This window comes from Mus caroli, unplaced genomic scaffold (genome assembly GCF_978045245.1).
Source record: "Mus caroli unplaced genomic scaffold, Mus_caroli_1 scaffold_4, whole genome shotgun sequence".
NCBI lineage: Eukaryota > Metazoa > Chordata > Mammalia > Rodentia > Muridae > Mus > Mus caroli.
The window spans coordinates 34,118,131-34,137,928 of record NW_028227259.1 but is presented as its reverse complement, the minus strand read 5'-3'; the positions used below and the strand labels follow the sequence as shown (position 1 = coordinate 34,137,928).

The 19,798-nt window shown below is 41.5% G+C and overlaps 1 protein-coding gene across 5 annotated transcripts in view; it reads left to right on the top strand.

The window, feature by feature from the left end:
- Rbks (ribokinase) overlaps positions 1 to 19,798 on the top strand; it is an 81,239-nt gene that overhangs the window by 22,614 nt on the left and 38,827 nt on the right. For all 5 annotated transcript variants that reach the window (XM_021162862.3, XM_029477544.2, XM_029477547.2 and 2 more), the window contains exons 2-5: positions 599 to 731; positions 9,836 to 9,899; positions 11,003 to 11,065; positions 17,901 to 18,065. In XM_021162862.3, coding sequence (XP_021018521.1) covers positions 599 to 731; positions 9,836 to 9,899; positions 11,003 to 11,065; positions 17,901 to 18,065 — 425 coding nt within the window. The remainder of the gene's footprint in view (positions 1 to 598; positions 732 to 9,835; positions 9,900 to 11,002; positions 11,066 to 17,900; positions 18,066 to 19,798) is intronic.

Genomic DNA, 19,798 nt, shown 5'->3' with positions numbered 1-19,798 from the left:
TTTATATGATTGTGATGCTCCAAAATGAAACTTAAGCCCAAACTTAGTACTTAGCACTCCATCATTTTTAAATAGATGTTCTTTTGGACATCATGCATAAATGACACAGTATTCAGGACAGAGTCTGCTCCTGCCCCACCCTCAAGGAAACAAAGAGGGTTCTTTTAGTACCAGAAATCCCTGCTTCCCTCTCCTCTTCAAGTCCCACACTTGATATTCACTAGAATCATGACGCACCTCCTGCTTCTTCTGAAACTGACAGAGAAGCCCAGACCCTTTCCTTCAGCCTGCCTGCCGAGTTCCAGTGTAAGTACAGCTCTGCTGTGGGCCAGGGGACTATCCTGTGAATAGCCCCAATGCAGTACAGACACCAGCTGTCATTTGTAGTGCAGCTACAGCAACTGGAGAGGAGAGGAATTCTCTGGAGGAGATGTGCTGTGTTATAATGCAAACTGAAAGGAAAGACTGTCTTCCTGGCAGCTCACAGCTTGCTTAAGAGTAATCAGAGCTCTAATAATAACCTTTCCTGGTCTCTCAAGAATGTACACTGATTGCCATTACCAACGTGCTTTGTTTTCTTCTCCTTAAATTATAATAGTCTTACTTCTCGCTTGCCAAAAACTGGAGAAACCATCCATGGACATGAGTTTTTTATTGGCTTTGGAGGAAAAGGTGCCAACCAGTGTGTCCAAGCTGCGCGACTGGGAGCAAAGGCCGCCATAGTCTGCAAGGTAAGCCATATAGCATTGGGAAGGGACCCAGGGCAAAGGCTGGTTCAAGCTCATTGTTTCTGTTTTCCTTCACAATTATATAATGAACACTTTATTGGGGGTAGTGGTGGGTACCTATGGTACCAGCTGCTCATGATGCTGAAGGGTCAGGTTCAAGGCCAGCCTCAGCTACATAGTGAGTCCCTATCTAAAGAAATATTACATTTTAGTAACACTTAGTGATCTGCCATGATTTGCATCTACTGCTTCCAGCCAGTTACAGAACACCATCACTCCAAAGGAAAACCTCTTGTCCATTTAAGCAATTTCTTCCCAATTCCTGTAGCCAGCAATCTACATTCTGCCTCTATGAACCTATCTATTCCCGATGGTTCATATAAATTGGCTGTGTAATATATGACTTTTGCTTTTGGCTTCTTTCACTGTTTTTGAGGCTCCTCCATCCATAACATGTATCAACATTACATCTTTTTTAATGGCTAGATACTATACCTTTATGTGGATACCTATCCATCAGTGAGTGTGTTGCTGGACTCCTGGACTGTGCCCAACTTTCTGACTGTTTTTCAGTAGCCTGTGACTATGCATCCGCATGCATCTCTCTGAGTACCTGTTTTTAATTCTTTTGAAGGTTTGTTTGTAAAAAATCTAAATAAGGGTGATTAGGCTTTCTTATGCTTTGTAGGAGTTTCTCTATCAATGAATCCTCTGGGAAGTAGCAGTCCTCAAATCACTTGATGCTGTATTCCCTGAATCCAATGAATTTATAGCCAGTGTACGCAATGTGAGAGGAATTAGCCTGTTCCCTGGGGGTCTACAGTCCCACTTCTAAACAGCCTGAGTCACCCTGCACTAGGATCAGCCCCTTGTCACTAAGCCCACCTCTCATCATTACCACTGTACCATGAGTGCTAGCAGACTAGGTTGTAATGGCCACACATAACTGATCCTTGGCATCCTCTGCTTTCCATTGTATAGAGAAGGGGTATGTAACATCAGTAATCCTCTGAAATAATTGAAAATAATTGTATTTGGCTGTCAAAAGTTTCCAATTGTATATAGTTCATGTCATCTGAAGGTGGTAACATTCTGTTATTAGAAGGTAAACTTATGGTGAGTTTAAGTATAAGGAAAGCTGAGTTTGAATCTGCCCGGCAAATGATAAGGAAAATTAGAAAAGCTGTCTCTTGTGAACTATATAGATTTTACAAAAAAAAAAAAAAAAAAAATCTGCAGAAATGTCATTTCTGCATTCCTGCAGCACTTTTCTCTCAGTGGGAGCCTCTAAGCGATGTGTAGACCATACAATTATCACTTCATCTGCTAATGATCTGTAGTTTTATTTCTCATTTATGACCAGCATATCATTCTCGTGGCTATTTGGTCAGAAACATCACAGGAAAAACAAAATTCAAAGTAAGAACCACCTCTATCATTAAAACTGGCCCTTAGGGATTTAAAATAGTAATACGGCCAATCCGGAAATAACTGTGTTCTAGAAATGATGCCACAGTAGTGAGAGGGCATTGACAAAAGTTTTACACTGACTTATCCCATCCTTGATTAGAGATGAGATCTAGGTAGCTACCCAGTGATGCTCACAGAGGGGGCTCACACTGGGAAGAAGATAGGCTTTCCTGGCAGGAAAAAGATCGACATAGAATTGGTTTGGGAAGCTAGGTATCCAGAGTGGCTGTCCTAGGACGAGCGGAGTTCCCCGGGACAGGGAGTAGAAAAGACAGTGGAGCACCCTCCCCCTCTTGACAGCTGTATACAAAGTATTCCTGGGCCACTGTAGTCAGGATTCCATGGGCCCCAGTTCTCATCCTACTCTTAAGATTTTGAGATTGTTTTTATTTTAGGTCTATAGAATGGAAGGCAAAGACAGAAAAACAAAATAGAAATATTTGAGTTGTAGAGCTAAACTGGGGAAGTGAGACATGAAATCATGTGATGGATGTGAGAGGAGCAGGGAGGGGCTGTGCTGCAGTCCTGAGGGCGATTGAAGGGAGGAGCCGTCTGCTCCACTCTGCTCAGTGGAATGGATGGCTCCTGCCAGCACCTTCTGCTTCCAGAGCATCTTCTGAGCTCTTTTAGTCATCTGTGTCTGCTCCACACAATTTAGTCCAAGCTTTTGCACAGGAAAACATAAGAAAACTTGATTTCAAGCGAAGCTGGCCCAGGATAAATTTGCTTTTGTACCTTGGGACTCTAAGGCAGGGATTTATTTAAAACATTAAATTAAGAAAATTGTGTGTTATTCTTAGTCTCCTTGTTTTATTTTCTTTTTTGGTGTTGGGGAAGGAACACAGAGTCTCACAAATGCAAAGAATGCCTTCTGCCTCTAAACTTCACTTCTAGCTGGAAACCTCTTTTATTAATTGATTAATAAAGGGTTTCTTTTTGTAGCCCCTATTAGCTTTCAAGTCATAATACTCCTGCCTTGATTTCCTGACTGCTGGGATTATAGGTATGTGCCTCTTAAGAGTTCTTAAGGAGAAAAATAATAGACTTTTATAGCAAAAGTTATCCATCGTCATTATAGCTTCCATTGTGTAGTATTGTGTTGTGTTGTCCTATGTTGTGTTTCTTTTTGGTTGTGTGTGATAGAGTTCCATAGCCCCTTGTAGCCTATGCTGGCCTTGACCTTGCTGTGTGGTGTAGAAAGCCCTTAATCCTCCCACCGTCACCTGTCTAAAGCTGGGCCACAGGTTAGCACCAGCACACACAGCTTGCAGTAGATTCTCGTCAGACAAATTAGCCACACTTGTTTTTTAGCAGGTTTTTTTTTTTTTAAAGATGACAAGTTCCAAATCATTACATTAATCAAGATAAAAAATGAACAGATGGAGCAAAAGAGAAACTGGTAGAGAATCCCCTGTCATTCTCTACGCAATGCTAGCTTGTGTTCCACTGTGATGCCCTAGCTATCAGGCAGACAGGAAAGAGTGGTGGCACAGGCAGACCCATAAAGGAGTTATTTAGTAAGGTGCTTGTGACAAAAGCAGGAAGCAGGGTTCTGTTAATGTTTATTTCGGGACAGATGGATAATGGAGCACTCTACAAAGTTAAGAATCATGGATTTGGTACTCAGCTGAGTCGTGTGTTCAGGCTAAAGTCCAGTGAAAACTAGATGGTGTATTTGAAAATGAAAGTCTTCATCCCAAGGCAAACAGCCTGCCAGGGCCTCTCTCATAGACTTCTCCTGACGCGTGCAAATGCTTTCTCCACTTGTATTCCATTGAAGTCAAATGTTTATGAGGCATAAGTTCTTTCTAAACATCAAACCCTGGTGAATGCCTGTAATCCCAGCACTCTGGAGGCTATCACAGAGCCACTAAAAGTGTGAAGTTGCCCTCCCTAATCTGCATGCTGAGACCCTGTCTCAAAAATAGCAGGAGACTAGAGATGGCAGTGTGGCAAGTATGATGATCTGATTGCAATGCATAGAACCTGTGTTTAAAAGGTGGGGCGGGGGGCAGTCTGGTGATATGTGTATATGTATAATCCCAGCAAGGAGAGGCCAAGGCAGGAGTAGGGTTCACTAACCAGCCTTGGAAAGTTACAGGCTTCGACAGCAGTGTCAGAAGCAGCAAGGGCAGGAGGGTTTCATGTAAGAGAGCAGTGAGGACGGGAGGGCTCCATGTAAGAGAGCTTCAACAGCAGTGTCAGATGAGCAGCAGTGTCAGAGCTCCTTCATAACCAGAAGACCCTACAAGCAAGATCATTAGGTCCTGTGAACCACCCTGGCATAAATCCATGTTGGAGCTGCCCTTGACCGATCCCTTTCAGCTGGAACAGGCTCACACAGATAGAACTGCCTCAGATTATGTGCAATTCAAGAATAATGTCTGCAAAACAAGAGAACTGTTTTTTGTTTGTTTGTTTGTTTTTTGATTTTTAATATTTTTATTACATATTTTCCTCAATTACATTTCCAATGCTATCCTAAAAGTCCCCCATAGCGCCCCCCACTTCCCTACCCACCCATTCCCATTCTTTTGGCCCTGGCATTCCCCTATATTGGGGCATATAAAGTTTGCAAGTCCAATGGGCCTCTCTTTCCATTGATGGCCGACTAGGCCATCTTTCGATACATATGCAACTAGAGACAAGAGCTCCGGGGTTCTGGTTAGTACATCATGTTGTTCCAACAATAGGGTTGCAGATCCCTTTAGCTCCTTGGGTACTTTCTCTAGCTTCTCCATTGGGAGCCCTGTGATACATCCAATAGCTGACTGTGAACATCCACTCCTGTGTTTGCTAGGCCCCGGCATCGTCTCACAAGAGACAGCTATATTTGGGTCCTTTCAGCAAAATCTTGCTAGTGTATGCAATGGTGTCAGCGTTTAGAAGCTGCTTATGGGATGGATCCCTGGATACGGCAGTCTCTAAATGGTCCATCCTTTCATCACAGCTACGAACTTTGTCTCTGTAACTCCTTCCCTGGGTGTTTTGTTCCCAACTCTAAGAAGGTGCACAGTGTCCACACTTTGGTCTTCATTCTTCTTGAGTTTCATGCGTTTAGCAAATTGTATCTTATATCTTGGGTATCCTAAGTTTTGGGCTAATATCCACTTATCAGTGAATACATATTGTGTGAGTTCTTTTGTGATTGTGTTATTTCACTCAAGATGATGCCCTCCAGGTCCATCCATTTGGCTAGGAATTTCATAAATTCATTCTTTTTAATAGCTGAGTAGTACTCCATTGTGTAAATGTACCATAATTTCTGTATCCATTCCTCTGTTGAGGGACATCTGGGTTCTTTCCAGCTTCTGGCTATTATAAATAGGGCTGCTATGAACATAGTGGAGCATGTGTCCTTTTTACCGGTTGGGACATCTTCTGGATATATGCCCAGGAGAGGTATTGCTGGGTCCTCCGGTAGTACTATGTCCAATTTTCTGAGGAACCGCCAGACTGATTTCCAGAGTGGTTGTACAAGCTTGCAATCCCACCAACAATGGAGGAGTGTTCCTCTTTCTCCACATCCTCGCCAGCATCTGCTGTCACCTGAATTTTTGATCTTAGCCATTCTGACTGGTGTGAGGTGGAATCTCAGGGTTGTTTTGATTTGCATTTCCCTGATGATTAAGGATGTTGAACATTTTTTCAGGTGTTTCTCTGCCATTCGGTATTCCTCAGGTGAGAATTCTTTGTTCAGTTCTGAGCCCCATTTTTTAATGGGGTTATTTGACTTTCTGGAGTCCACCTTCTTGAGTTCTTTATATATATTGGATATTAGTCCCTTATCTGATTTAGGATAGGTGAAGATCCTTTCCCAATCTGTTGGTGGTTTTTTTGTCTTATTGATGGTGTCTTTAGCCTTGCAGAAGCTTTGTAGTTTCATGAGGTCCCACTTGTCAATTCTCGATCTTACAGCACAAGCCATTACTGTTCTATTCAGGAATTTTTCCCCTGTGCCCATATCTTCAAGGCTTTTCCCCACTTTCTCCTCTATAAGTTTCAGTGTCTCTGGTTTGATGTGAAGTTCCTTGATCCACTTAGACTTGACCTTAGTACAAGGAGATAGGAATGGATCGATTCGCATTCTTCTACATGTTAACAACCAGTTGTGCCAGCACCATTTGTTGAAAATGCTGTCTTTCTTCCACTGGATGTTTTTAGCTCCCTTGTCGAAGATCAAGTGACCATAGGTGTGTGGGTTCATTTCTGGGTCTTCAATTCTATTCCATTGGTCTATTTGTCTGTCACTATACCAGTACCATGCAGTTTTTATCACAATTGCTCTGTAGTAGAGCTTTAGGTCCGGCATGGTGATTCTACCAGAGGTTCTTTTATCCTTGAGAAGAGTTTTTGCTATCCTAGGTTTTTTGTTATTCCAGATGAATTTGCAGATTGCAGTTTCTAATTCGTTGAAGAATTGATTTGGAATTTTGATGGGGATTGCATTGAATCTGTAGATTGCTTTTGGCAAGATAGCCATTTTTACAATGTTGATCCTGCCAATCCATGAGCATGGGAGATCTTTCCATCTTCTGAGATCTTCTAGAATTTCTTTCTTCAGAGACTTGAAGTTTTTATTATACAGATCTTTCACTTCCTTAGTTAGAGTCACGCCAAGATATTTTATATTCTTTGTGACTATTGAGAAGGGTGTTGTTTCCCTAATTTCTTTCTCAGCCTGTTTATTCTTTGTGTAGAGAAAGGCCATTGATTTGTTTGAGTTAATTTTATATCCAGCTACTTCACCGAAGCTGTTTATCAGGCTTAGGAGTTCTCTGGTGGAATTTTTAGGGTCACTTATTTGACAAGATCCAACACCCATTCATGATAAAAGTCTTGGAAAGATCAGGAATTCAAGGCCCATACCTAAACATGATAAAAGCAATCTACAGCAAACCAGTAGCCAACATCAAAGTAAATGGTGAGAAGCTTGAAGCAATCCCTCTAAAATCAGGGACTAGACAAGGCTGTCCACTTTCTCCATACCTATTCAACATTGTACTTGAAGTCCTAGCCAGAGCAATTCGACAACAAAAGGAGATCAAAGGGATACAAATTGGAAAAGATGAAGTCAAAATATCACTTTTTGCAGATGATATGATAGTATATATAAGTGACCGTAAGAGAACTGTTATTAGCAAATCTTTGTCTGCAGCTACAACGTAACTCCTGTGCTCAGGGTCATATCCCTTCAGGAATAAGATAGGCTCAAGAAAATAAACTGTAGAGTAACTAGGACGATGTGATACTAGTTAAACACCGTCCGTGTACAGGGCTGTGGGAAGGGCTGATAGATCCCAGGCTAGCCTCTCCACGCTTTGGGAAGACTCAGTGGACAAATATGGAGTTGCAAACAGTGTAAGATGGTACTAGATTATGGTAGCAATCAGGAATGCTGTGTAGGAGTTTTGGAAATGAGAGGATTGATGAGAGCCAAAAGAGGGAAGGTAGATGTATGTTGGTGCTTGAAAAACAGGTACAGTGTGAGTAGGTGGAGAGAGAAGAATGGACTCCTACATTCTCAGAAGTGAAGGCAAGGAGATAAACACGAACATATATACACACATGTCATTATATGTCCCACCACAGTCAAGTTAAAAATGACTCTACTCATAGCTCCAAAAATGAAATCTAATTATTTTGGCCAAATGTGAATTTTAGAAAGATAGAAGCAAATAAAAACAAAACAAAACAAAACAAACAAACAAAAAAAAAACAACAGCCACAACCACCCCAAGAGAGAACAACCGTGCAGCCCTTCTGAGCAGGGTTCAGCAAGCACATCTCGGTTGCTCTACCGTATCTTCACCCCAGTGTTGGGTCCAGCCTGGCGGCCCTAATGGACTTTGCAGACTGTGCTTCCCCCTCTCCTCTTAGCTGATCTACCTACAGAGTATGCCAGGACTGTGATCTCACTGTCAGTCTCATTCCCATCTCTTAGACACACACAGCTTTCCAATCCTCTCCTAGCCCTTTCCTTCTGAAACCCAGCAGTCTTCCACGTGGACCACACACTGGACTCCGCTCCCCGGGCAGTGCCACCTGTGTGCTTTAGCTAGGAGTGTGTGTGGCTGGCAGGCCATGTGTGATCAGTGCATCGGGATGCTTAGTGCTCCTGGGAGGTGTTAACGTGCAGCCAGCGTTGGGAACCATTGGTTCTTGTCTGCCAGAGAGAACTCAAACCACTTCCACCCTCCAGCCTGGCTCAGATGGAAAATTTGAGGCAAAATGCAAAGAATTTTAATTAGCTTGATAATGGCAGAACTGAAAGAAGACTCCAAGTTCCCTGACTCCCATATGCACCAGTTGCCTCCTGGCCAAGATGCTTACATTTAAATTTCTCTTGTCAATTTGATGGCCAAAGTGTGACTGGGAGACAGAAACCTCCTGATAGTCCTGTGTAATAGTCTTTAGTAGGGCCATTATCCTCTGTGAAGATCTCATCTGTAGTATTCGCTGCGCTCAGTGGCAGGAAGTAGTCAAAACCCTTTTCAAAGGTTCTACTGTGACTTCTTAACAATTTCTAGGAACTTCAGTTTGAGTGCAGAAACAGAAAGGATTAAGAAGTGTGTGCTTCTAAGCCTGGGGGGCTGGGGGGAGAGAGACAGGAGCTCCATAGACCCTGGGCTGTCCTTGACTTTGTCTTCCTCCTGCTTCCACCTGCTGAGTGCTCGGCACACTCCACCATGCACGGATCTCAAGCTTAGTTTAGCTATTCATTAATTTGTTGAGATTATAATATAATTATATTCCCTTTTCACCCTCTTTCATGACCTCATTTTTCATTGTTTGTACTACATATGTGTATATGTGTGTATGTGTTTGTATGTATATGTGTGTATATACATATACATATGTATATATATATATATATATTCCTAAATTCATAAATACAACCTGTCCAGTGTGTATACTGTTCTTGTGTGTGTATATATGTTTTCAAGCCCGACCATTTGGTACTGGATAGTTGGTTAATTAGTCTGCTTTTCCCTGGAAGACTGTTTGTCCCGTTCTTGCTAGTTGCCTCCAGTTCTTTGTGTAGGATTGAAGCCTGTGGGCTTTTCACATCCATGTTAGCATGAGACCTAACCTTTTTAAAGTCCAGAAACATGAATGAATGGTGAATGCATACATGATTTGAAAGTGAAGGCTTAGAAAAGACCGATTTAGAACAAGACAGCTTTGCTGGTGCAGAGTGTACAACTCATATGCAGCTCTGCCCTCAAGAGGCTGACACTGGGCTGGAGAGATGGCTCGTCTGGAAGAACACGGGATGCTCTCTCAGAGGACCCAAGGGCAATTTCCAATACCCACAAGGCAGACAACCATTTGCAACCTCTGTTTCAAGAGATCTGAAGCCTCTTCTGGTCCCCTCAGGCACCAGGCCTGAAGGGGGTGCACAGACATACATGCTTCATGCATTAGGAGGGATGTAAGTAAAACAGGGTTAAAGATTACATTCCATTACATTCATCCTTCGGGCTGAAATATTGTCTAGCATCTTACATTAAGATGAAATTAGTCTTATGAAGTACCAAGCATATGCACCCTTTAAAACGCTGACTACTCGAAAAGCCCCATTGTAACACTTTACGACTGTACAGGGTCTAACGTTCATCCTTTCTTTGATACAGGTTGGCAGCGATTCTTTTGGCAATGATTACATAGAAAACTTAAAACAAAATCATATTTCTACAGGTAACATTTCATCTTTTTAAAATTAATGTTTATAACTTTCCTTATGGATTTTATATTGTTTTGGTTTTCCTTTTTTGAGAGAGGGTCTCGCTATATAGCCTTGGCTGGCCTGGTAGTCACTATGCAGCCTGTACTGGTCTCAAACTCAAGGCAGTCTTCCTGCCTTAACCTTCTGAGTGCTAAGATTACAGATAGGTGCTATAATGCCTGGCTTATTGTTTAAAACATTCCTCTGTGATCCTGTTAGCAAGAAAATTGAAAGCTAAGTATAATTAGTAGCTCCTCCCCTGGTAGCCAGAGAGGCTGTAGGCACGGCTTTGTTTAAGTTCTTCATGGACATTCCTCCAGACAGGAATGAATCACTGGAGGTTACAAATCTTCATTTAGTGGCTAAGAGGCATGTGACAAGAAAAACACAGGTGCTGTATTCATAAAGGGTGTTTTAAGAAGAGTCACTGACTGATACAGCTGAGGCCATCCTAGAAGCTGCCAAGGCTGAGAACATAATCACAGGAGAGGAAAGCAAAGGTTCTGGGCCTTTCCCAAGAGCACACAGCCAGCCGGAGCCAGAGCCAGGACTGGAACATGGAGCCTCTGCCTCCAGCTCGAGGCTCCCTGCTGCTGTCAGAGGCTGCCTGGCTGATCAACATCTGTTTCCATGCCAGACCTCAGTTCTGGATGAAATGCAAAGCTTATGAAAATGATGAAAATCAAACAAGTTCATTTTATATGTTTAACCTTTTGTTTTTTTTATCTCAAGTCTGTCATTTTTTACTGTGAAGAAAAGAAATATGTTGTTCTAAAAAATGCATATATATATATATATATATATATATATACAACCATGAATAATTTTAAGGAGTAAAATGTGTGGGTAGTTTGATGGGTTGTTACTAACACAAGGAAAAGGTGCCACTGATGTAAAGATGCCCATTTCCTCACTGTATAGGTGATGGGTATAAATTAGCACTAATTACTTACTTTTTTAACTCATTCCAGATGGTTAAAGGTTAAAAAGTTTTTCCAAGAATTAGTGTCACATAAAAATTGTTAGAGTCCATGCCAGGCTGGATGACTCGATCGTGGCTTTCTTTTTCTTGTAGAGTTTACATATCAGACCAGAGATGCAGCTACAGGAACAGCCTCCATAATTGTCAATAATGAAGGTATGTGCGCCACATGTAAGAGCCACCACCTCGAGCAGACCATGTCTTCCAGAACTGGACTGTTTCACCCCAGTCCTACGGGCCTCACCACACCCACTGCTCCAAACAGCAACATTCCCAAATAACAAACTAAACTGTCTCCCCTCCTTAATCATTTGTAAAATGCTCTGTCTAATATATGTGAAGCATGGTAGATGCTTCCAAATGTCCTATCACGGCGTCCCCTGCTCCCTTCACGGGATGCTCAGCACTCGTGTGTGTGTGTGTGTGTGTGTGTGTGTGTGTGTGTGTGTGTGTGTGCTTCTCAAAGCAGTCAAGTACTCACCTGCCACTTCCATTACCCTTCCTCTAAGAAAGTAAAGATAACCTGGTGCAAGACAAAGCGTGATGAATCGTATTTATAGATTATCTACTGAGTAAATGGCAGCCAGTAATTACTTCAAACATCATAAGTGTTCAATTTTATCTGCTCTTTAAGCGGCAATCAAACCTCAAAAGTCAGTATACATAGTTCTACCATGAGGCTTTACCATAGTCAAAACATTTACCTTTAAAAACAGTAACTATAACTGAGTATGGCATCATATCTCTGTGAGTTCAAGGCCAGCCTGGTCTACATGGAGAGTTTCAGGACAGCCAGGGCTACATAGTAAGACCCTGTCTCAAAACAAGAAACAAAACAAAACAGTAACTGCTTTCAAGTTGAAGGGTCATAATCTACCAACTCTTCTTTTTTTTTTTTTTTTTTTTTTTTTTCAGAGCTGAGGACCAAACCCAGGGCCTTGCGCTTGCTAGGCAAGCACTCTACCACTGAGCTAAATCCCCAACCCCTACCAACTCTTCTAAGTGTAAAAATATCTACATTAGGTTTCTTATTTTTAAATTAAGGCCAATATTCAGAAAGACTAGGCATCCCTTGGATCTATAGGATGGGACCTAATACATTTTGTGGGCTGTGTTAGAATCTGTTACAGTATGTCTTTGATTTATACAGGGGTTCTTCCGTATGCATAGAGGAATACAATTTAAGACTGCCAATAGTCTGATGTCTCTAGACAATGTTCTTTTCTTGTGTGTATAGCCCTGTAATAAAGTTTAGTTTACAAATTAGAGACTGTAAGAAGTTTACATTAAACCCTATAGGTGGAACAACATTATGAACTAACCAGTACCCCGGAGCTCTTGACTCTAGCTGCATATGTATCAAAAGATGGCCTAGTCGGCCATCACTGGAAAGAGAGGCCCATTGGACTTGCTAACTTTATATGCCCCAGTACAGGGGAACGACAGGGCCAAAAAGTGGGAGTGGGTGGATAGGGGAGTGGGGGGGAGGGTATGGGGGACTTTTGGGATAGCATTGGAAATGTGATTGAGGAAAATACCTAATTAAAAAAATAATAATAAATTCCAGTAGAAAAACAAAAAACAAAAAAAAAGAAAGCTAAAATTTCGCTATACCTTGACAAGTTAGACTCAGAAAAATATTTAAAATATATCTAAAGTATTCATAATCTTTAAAGGAATATGATTCCCAAATTAAGCAAAAATTCTTTAGAATTTATGAGGGATGAAACACCACTTGAATGATATTAGAGGGAAGTTATACAAATGGTTTTTATGGTTAGATTTTAACCATCCAAATATGCAGATGAGGAAGCATCATTAAAGGCTTAGAAGTACTTAACAATTTCTTCAGCCCAATTGAATATTTAGCTGCAAGTACTCTTTAAAAATTAATTAGCACTAGACACCAGATCTATCTCAATGTGACCCATTGGCAGTTGTATACCATAGTATGTCAGCAGATCTCTGAGCTGTCCGTCCAGTTGATGCAGACAATTTGAAGCAGCCTGATTTCCCTTCCACAGTCTCATTTAGAGATAGTACCCAACACCCCTCATCTCATTCTATACCTTGCACTTTTAAGAGAGGGATTTCTACCCTGTAACCAAAAGATGGCTACATATGGTACTCCCCACAGACCAATAAGATATATGATGTTTTTTGTCTTATAGACCCACAGTTCAAGAAGGAGGACACTGCATAGTGCACAGGGCCATGGAGACTTGTTAACTTTAGACCTTGTACATGATCAACTTTACCCCTGAGCAATTTGTTTTGATTAAATCTAGTTGTCTAGAAAAAAAGAAGTTTATATTAGTAATAATAAACAGAATGATCATAGTGTAAGAAATAGTATGTCAGTGTAAGCTACATCAGAAGATCGTGGCCTGCATGGAGCTTCCTTGTTGTGACTGAGATGACACAACCCGTAAATGAGATCAAATGAGGTAAAGGCAGACATTCTGCTCTGGCATTAGTCTGCTATGTAGAGATTGGCACGAACACAGGGCTGCAGTATTTATTTATTTATTTATTTATTTATTTATTTATTTATTTATTTTTGGTTTTTTGAGACAGGGTTTCTCTGAGTAGCCCTAGCTGTCCTGGAACTCACTTTGTAGACCAGGCTGGCCTCGAACTCAGAAATCCGACTGCCTCTGCCTCCCGAGTGCGGGGATTAAAGGCGTGTGCCACTACGCCCTGCTACACCCATCTGATCATCAGGAGGGCCACACAGGCCCTCAGTCTATACATGATATGCTGGATAAAGATGAGACTCATATCCCAGGTGAAAACAGAATCAGATGCCATGAGGTTTCATTATGCTACCCAGAGAGGCATGCAATGTGAAACACGTTAATTTTTTTTCATTTCCTCCAGTATTTACACATAATATTGAATAATTTTCCCCTTAATATGTTGACTACATCTATGCTTTTTCATTAAGGGAGTTATTTGTAGCCTAAGCTGGCATTGAACTCACTGATGGTCTTGTTCAGCCTTCTGCATGTTCTTTGGGGGTTTGTTTTCTTGGTTGTTTATTTGTCTGTTTTGAGACTAAATTCTCATAGATTCCAGGATGGCTTTGAATTTCTGATCCTCTTGCCTACATCTTTCAGGGACCGGGATCACAGGTATGCCTCATCATGCCCAGTTTATGCAGTGCTAAGGACCAAGCCTGGATCCCTGTGCCAACTTGAGCCTCATCTCAAGCCCCTTACAGTGCACTTCTGCATGAGCATTTTAAACTCAACCTCAGCAATCTAAAATTGCAATAGCAGGGTTGGGGATTTAGCTCAGTGGTAGAGTGCTTGCCTAGCAAGCGCAAGGCCCTGGGTTCGGTCCTCAGCTCTGGAAAATAAATAAATTAATTAAATAAAATAAAATTGCAATCGCAGGCCGGGTGTGGTGGCGCACGCCTTTGATCCCAGCACTCGGGAGGCAGAGGCAGGCGGATTTCTGAGTTCGAGGCCAGCCTGGTCTACAGAGTGAGTTCCAGGACAGCCAGGGCTACACAGAGAAACCCTGTCTCGAAAAACCAAAAAACAACAAAAAAAATTGCAATAGCAAAGACAGTAGGTTAAGTTTTCATTTTGTGGTCAAAATGAAAGTATCATATATAATTATTAATAATATATCACTATGGACAACATAAAAATATAATGCAGCATTTATTATATTAAGCTATGTCATCAATAATGATTACTGCCAAAGGCGGGTCATTTCTGACCTTAAACCTCATGTTATGTTCTAGAAATGACTTCAGTTTTTCCTTTTTCCTTTCCTGTGAACCAAAATGTCTGTTATGGTAAGCCGTACCTGGCTTATAGTAAGGTAATATCCTGGAGTATAGATTGTGCAGAACGTGGCAGGACAAATCTATAATCCCAACACTCAAGAGACTCACACAGGAGGATTGCAAGCAGTTCACGGCCAGGCTAGGCTACGGACTGAGACTGTCTAAAAATAATAATAAATATAGAGGAATTGAACAATAAGCGCCTTCAAGTGAAGGCAAATGCCGACAAAGTGACGAGTGTTACTCCGGCTTGTCAGACTCAAGGCATGGCTGAGCTCGCTGCATGTCCATGGCTGCTTTTGTCTGTGGACAGCCTTGGTCTTAGGCTTGTTGTTCAGCCACCAAAGCCCATCCAGAAGTGCATATTACGTTATGCTACAGTTGACTCCAACTGAGAATGAGCTCACTGCTGGGGAGAAGGAAGGAGAGATGCAGTCTTTCAGCAAGTGGGCTCCTTGCATTTTTCCAGGTCTGAGGTTGGCTTTGTGCAGAACCATCCACACTTTATTAAGTTTTCTTCATGGCCAACAAACACACATGCGGTAAGACGATAGGCTAGGATTTGTTCTGTGTGGAGAGGTAATTTTAGGTCGTGTCTATACTAGATCTGCACAAGCAGCCTGAAGCACTAAAAAGTGCCTGCTGCAACTCATTCCTTTAGAGCTGTGCTGTCCAATAGAAACAAAATGTAAGCCACATGCAGTTTTTAAATTGTCCAGGAACCATGTTTTTAAAGGAAAGGGGGTAAATCTAATTTTAACAATATAATTCACATATATATATATATATATATATATATATATATATATATATATAAAATATTATCATTTCAACATGTAATTAAATTTATTTTAGAATTAAAACTTTTCAGTGTGTTTTCTTAAAAATTAGTGAGGCCAGAGAGATGGCCCAGCAGGTCAAGATGCCTGCTGCCAAGCCTGCCTACATGACTGGATCCCTAACCCTACATGATAGAAGCAGAGAGTTTGTTCTTACCCCACATGTGTGCTATATAGCACACACATATCCCAATACATACAACACATAAATACATAAATGTTTAAAATAGTAAAATAGGGGATTGGAGATATGTTTCATTGGTTAAAAGTACTTATAACTCTTCCAGAGGACCCAGGTTCAATTCCCAGCACCCACAGTTCACAACTATCTGTAACTCTTGTTCCAAGGGACCTGACAACCTTCACACAGACATGCATGCAGGCAAAACATCAGTGCACATAAAATCAAAGTAAATACATCTTTTTAAAAAATAGTGAGATCTGTTACATCCTGTTCTTTGTACTAAATTTGAAGTCCAGCACGTATTGACTTTTGTCTTAGTTAGAGATTTACTGCTGTGAACAGGCACTATGACCAAAGCCATTCTTATAAGAACAACATTTAGTTGGAGCTGGCTTACAGGTTCAAAGGGTTCAGTCCATAATCATTAAGGCAGGAGCATGACAGCATCCAGGCAGGCATGGTGCAGGAGGAGCTGAGAATTCTGCACCTTCATCTGAAGGCTGCTATGAGGAGACTCACTTCCAGGCAATTAGGATGAGGGTCTTATAGCCCACACCCACAGTGACACACCTACTCCAACCAAGCCACACCTCCTAATCATGCCACTCCCTGGGCCCAGCATATCAGTGCATCTCAGTTCAGACTAGCAGTAGTTCAAGAGTCAGTGCCACATGTAGTATTGTAATCTAATAGTGAACAGCACACCTCCTGAGAGTTCATTTTCCAGGAGCTACAGAGATAGCTATGTCACCACAGTTCTTCCCCAGAACCCGCATAGAAGAGGGAAGAGGAGAAGGAGAAGAAAATAAAGAAGAGGAAGAGAAAGAAGGAAGGGATGGAAGGGAGGGAAGGAGGAGAGAAAAGCTGGTCATGAGAACATATGCTTGCCATCCCAACTCTGAGGTGGCAGAAACAAGAAGATCCCGTGGCTTCCTGGCTTAACTACCTTAGCCTGCTTGACAAGTTCCAGACCCGTTAAAAAAAAAAAAAAAAAAAAACCTGACTCAAAGAAAGTGATTTTCTTATAAAGGTAGCTGGTGCATGAAGAACAATTTCTACATTTTCCCTGTGCCTCCCCCATGTACTCATACATACAGGTGGGGGGGAGGGAGGGAGGGAAGGAGAGAGAGAGAGAAAGAAGGAGAAAGACAGAGAGAGAGGAAGAAAGAGTTCATCTGCAGAATTGGGCACCATCACCACCACCTCCTGTGTGGATATATAAAAGGATTACGGAGAGTGGGCTCAAGTCATGAGAGTCTATCAAATCCATAGTTGTATTTCTTTGTTTGGTCTATACAGTATAGACCAAATAAAATAAGAGATTACCTATCTCATATATTTTCTGTCTTTTAGATATTTGTTAAAAATGTGTTAGGGGTAGCAGGATCACTTTGGGAAGACCATGGCATGCATATGAACTGCTCATATACAGTAGAGCATTTGTTTTGAGCATTCTGCAGAGTTGTTCCTACCTATATTCATCTGTATGGTACCTATTACTTAGAACTCACAATCGTTACCGTATTTGTGTATTAGCCATTTCACATAAAAGAAATTGTAAAAGTATGTTATGCATCATTCCCTAACTATTATTCTTTGTATATAAGAATATTAATAAGGAAAATATGCTTAAATTTTTGTTCAAAGTGCTCATAATAATTGGGCTGGAGAAATGGCTGAGCCCTGGAGACATGAATTCTGTTCCTGCAACACACATGGTAGGAAAGAACTGAATCCTATAGCTTCCACATGCATGCCCATGGTATACATGCACCCACATGCATACACATATGTTCATACATGCACAAAATAAATAAACACACGTAAAGTAATTAAGTGCTCATAGTAAGTCAGGTATGTGCTCATTGTCCCTCCTACTCAGAAAGGTGAGGCGGGAGGGGCTCTTGAGCCCAGGTGCTTAAGACCAACCCAGAAAACATACCAAGACTCTTATCTCCTATAAAAATGAAAATAATCAGAATATTATGAATCTCACAAAAAACATTACCAAAAAACACATTTGGAACACAATAACTAAACCGGAATGTCCTGGAAATGTTAAGATTAATTCTTCTAACACATTCTGTATATAATGCCTTCAGAGGATGGTTTTATATCCTTAGATTGGCTTTGCTTGGTTTAGTATAAATATGTAGAATTTCTTCGTAGGCCAGAATATCATCGTCATAGTGGCTGGAGCAAATCTGCTTTTGAATTCTGAAGACTTGAAGGAGGCAGCCAGTGTCATTAGCCGAGCCAAAGTGATGATCTGCCAGCTAGAAATAAGCCCAGCAGCTTCTCTGGAAGCTCTGACAATGGCCCGCAGGAGTGGAGGTAATGTTACAGATTTGTCACTCTTTCTGGGAGAGCTTTTATCGCTGTCTTAATTAACATTAACCTTTCAAGTTGACTAAAGCATTACTTTGTAGTAAAATATTCGTTCCTCCATCTGTGAGATTCACCGGCTTGTAGTTCTTGATAATGTTAAGAAAAACTCACAAATAGGATAAAAATAACATGAGTAGCATATCCGATATCCCTAAATATAAAACCTGGAGTCTAGTTAGCAGAATCGACCTAAGGTATCACAGGGGCCTCTGAAGCATGCAGCAAGGTGACAGAGAAAGTAGGATGTTCCCACTGCCCACTGTCTCCTGTCTACGAGTCAAAGGTTCATTCTTAGCCAGGTCTGGTGGTGCACACCTTTATTCCCAACACTCAGGAGGCAGAATCAATAGGACCTCAATGAGTTCAAGGCCAGCCTGGTCTACAGAGTGAGTTCCAGGACAGCCAGGGCTACACAGAGAAACCCTGTCTCAAAAAATCAAAAGCAAAGATTCCTTCTTTCTCTGTTTTCTAAACTTGTGTCATCTTTTCAATACACACGAGCCTGTTTGTATATAATGGGTATGGGTTGCCGGTGTCTTTTGCTTCACCTTGGATTTTGAAAATGTTCAAACCAACCCAGGTAGGCAGCACTGTATGATGGGGTCCCTTCAGGGTCAGCGAGCCTGGGTTTCTCCTCTCTCTCTCTCTCTCTCTCTCTCTCTCTCTCTCTCTCTCTCTCTCTCTCTCTCTCTCTCTCTCTCTCACCTCACAACAAATAATGTGGGAGCATGTCTTTTTAATCCAGGTAGCTTGTTTCTTTTTTTCCTCCACTGCCTAGGAGATAAAGTATCCCATTTTTACTCCTTGTTAGGTTTGGGGTATTAGGAAAATTAGTTAATTTTTCTGAACCTGTATGTAAAATTTAGATAGAAGTGGGTCCTGTCGACTTTTTCTGTGGATAGAATGATATAAGATATAATGTCATACTTGCAGCTAAGTCCCAGTTTCCTTCCTTCCTACGCATTTTCCTCTGAATTAGAATTGGAATTGTTTTGTGTGGTGGTGCACACCTGGTATCCCGACTCTGAGAGGTAGAGGCAGGAAGACCATGTGTTTGAGATCAGCTAGGCTATACAGGGAGTTGAAAGCCAGTCTAAGCCAGACCCTGTCTCAAAAATAATAGGATAACACTTTATGTATCGCCATTTGCCCAAGACAAAAAGTAGCTACTGTTACAACAATGGCCTCTGTTTGGTGTTGTGGCAATAGTTATGTGATATATGATAAAAACAATAGAGAACGACATCGACTTTCCCTATTAAAACATCCCAGGAAGCTGTGAAATAAAGAAAATTATAACAGCAGTATAGTATACACGATATACACAGACACTACCAGGCACCGTCAGGGAGGCTCGGCCACAGGAACAGAATATATGTGCATGGTACATCTGGGTTTAGATGTGTGCTTTATGTACATGATTTCTCTTAAAACATTTCATGTTCTATATGGCAGTAAGTAGAAAATAAACCACTGAGGGCTAGCAAAGCGGCTTACTGGGGGTAGACATTTGCCACCAAGCTTGGGACCTGAGATTAGTACCTGGGAACTACGTGATGGAAGGAAATGTCACCTCCTACAAGCTGTCATCTGACCTCCACCTGTGTACATGGTGGGTGTACACACCCCTCCCCCACAATAAATAAATCTGGTTCTTCTTTAAGGAAACTAAATCTCTG